We start from the raw sequence: 1509 nt of genomic DNA on the forward strand, positions 1-1509 counted from the left end.
CCTGCACATTTGCGGCTGCTGCTGCAGCCGCAATTGTGGGAGGGTGCTCGGCTTGCTGCTGCTGCTGCTGCAGTTGCTGTTGAGGGAAGGCGCTCTGCTTGCTTCTGCTGCTGCTGCTGCTGCTGTTTTTGCTGCTGTTTTGTTGCCTCTCCGCGCGAACTGGCGCCGCTGCTGCTGCCTCAGGGTTTAGGGCTTCGATCAAGAGTTAAGGGTTTAGGGTTTAGGGTTTGCGTGCAGATTTGCATGCACTTGCCTCTGATGATTTCGCTCAAGAGGTGGGAGCTTGCTTTTTGTCTCAAACTTCACGGCATATCCTTCCAGACGTAAGTTGCTGCTGCTGCTGCTACTGTTGCTGCTGCTGCAGTTGTTGCTGCAAGAGCTGCTGAGGCTGTTCCCGCTGCGCTTGCTGCTGCCGTTGCTTCGTTTGCCGTCGCTTGTGCTGCTATTCTGTGCTGCTGCTGCTGCTAATGCTGCTGCTGCACGTGGGGTCGCGTTGTTGCAGCTAGCTGCTGCGGCTGGCGTGCGCCTGCTGCTGCTGCTGCTGCTGCTGCTGTTGCGCTTCTTCTCAAAGCTCAGAGCTCCACTGCTTCTGCTGCAGTTGCTCCCGCTGCTACTGCTCCCATTGCCGCTATTGCTGCTGCTGCTGCTGCTGCTGCTGCTGCTGCAGGTTTTTTAGGCGAGTGTCTCATTCTGGGGGCTGCGTCATCGCCGTGGAAGATTCTGAAGGAGTTGTGTTTGGGGCTTTTACAGACGAGTTCCACAAGTCCCACAAGTACTACGGATCAGGTAAACCCTAAACCCTAAACCCTAAACCCTAAGTAAACCGTAGCTCAAAGCCCACTTGCTCTTACCTCGTGGCTGGCAAAGGCGAGCTCAAGGTGTGGGTTTGGGGCCGCCGTCAAACGGCTGCTGACCCTCGCAGAGCTCTTAGGGTTTAGGGTTTAGGGTTTAGGGTTTAGGGTTTGGGTGCAGCGGACACCTTCGTCTTCACCTTCAAGGGCCCCGACGGGAAGCAGCCCGCAGAGAACCCCGTGAGTGTGGATGGCCAAGCTCCAGATGTTTAGGGTTTAGGGTTTGGGGTTTAGGGTTTAGGGTTTGAGATTTTGGAGTTATTGTGCACGGTTTATTATGTTTCTTGATGGTGCATTGCTGGTCAGGGTTTCACCTAGTGTTACATTGTGCGGAAAGGACTCGCTGCGCATCAAAATCTGGGGTTTAGGGTTTAGGGTTGAGGGTTTCGGGTTTAGGGTTTTGTCTTTCATGATTGGAGTATATCTGGTCGCGCTGCGAACTTACTCTCTCGTGTTCCATCTACACCTGGAGCAGCACTAACGCCTTCCTGCGCTGAGCGCTTGCGGTCTACGGTTTAGGGTTTAGGTTTTAGGGTTTAGGGTTTAGGGATTAGTGTTTAGAGTGTAGGGTTTAGGGTTTAGGGTTTGCGCAGCGCACCCACGTCTACACCTGGAGCAGCACCAACGCCTTCTTTTGCTTCTCCGACGGCGACTTAAT

At 54.3% G+C, this 1509-nt stretch overlaps 1 protein-coding gene across 1 annotated transcript; it reads left to right on the top strand.

Moving 5' to 3' along the window:
- Nucleotides 1-258: 258 nt before the first annotated feature.
- On the top strand, nucleotides 259-1031 carry ETH_00040995 (uncharacterized protein; the record flags this gene model as incomplete). The annotated part of the gene is made up of 3 exons (XM_013379773.1): nucleotides 259-323; nucleotides 668-786; nucleotides 973-1031. Coding segments are annotated over 3 exons (243 nt in total), but the record flags the coding sequence as incomplete, so codon positions are not given.
- Nucleotides 1032-1509: the final 478 nt, after the last annotated feature.

The sequence above is a fragment of the Eimeria tenella genome, genomic scaffold (assembly GCF_000499545.2).
Source record: "Eimeria tenella Houghton genomic scaffold, Eth_scaff3941, whole genome shotgun sequence".
Lineage (NCBI taxonomy): Eukaryota > Apicomplexa > Conoidasida > Eucoccidiorida > Eimeriidae > Eimeria > Eimeria tenella.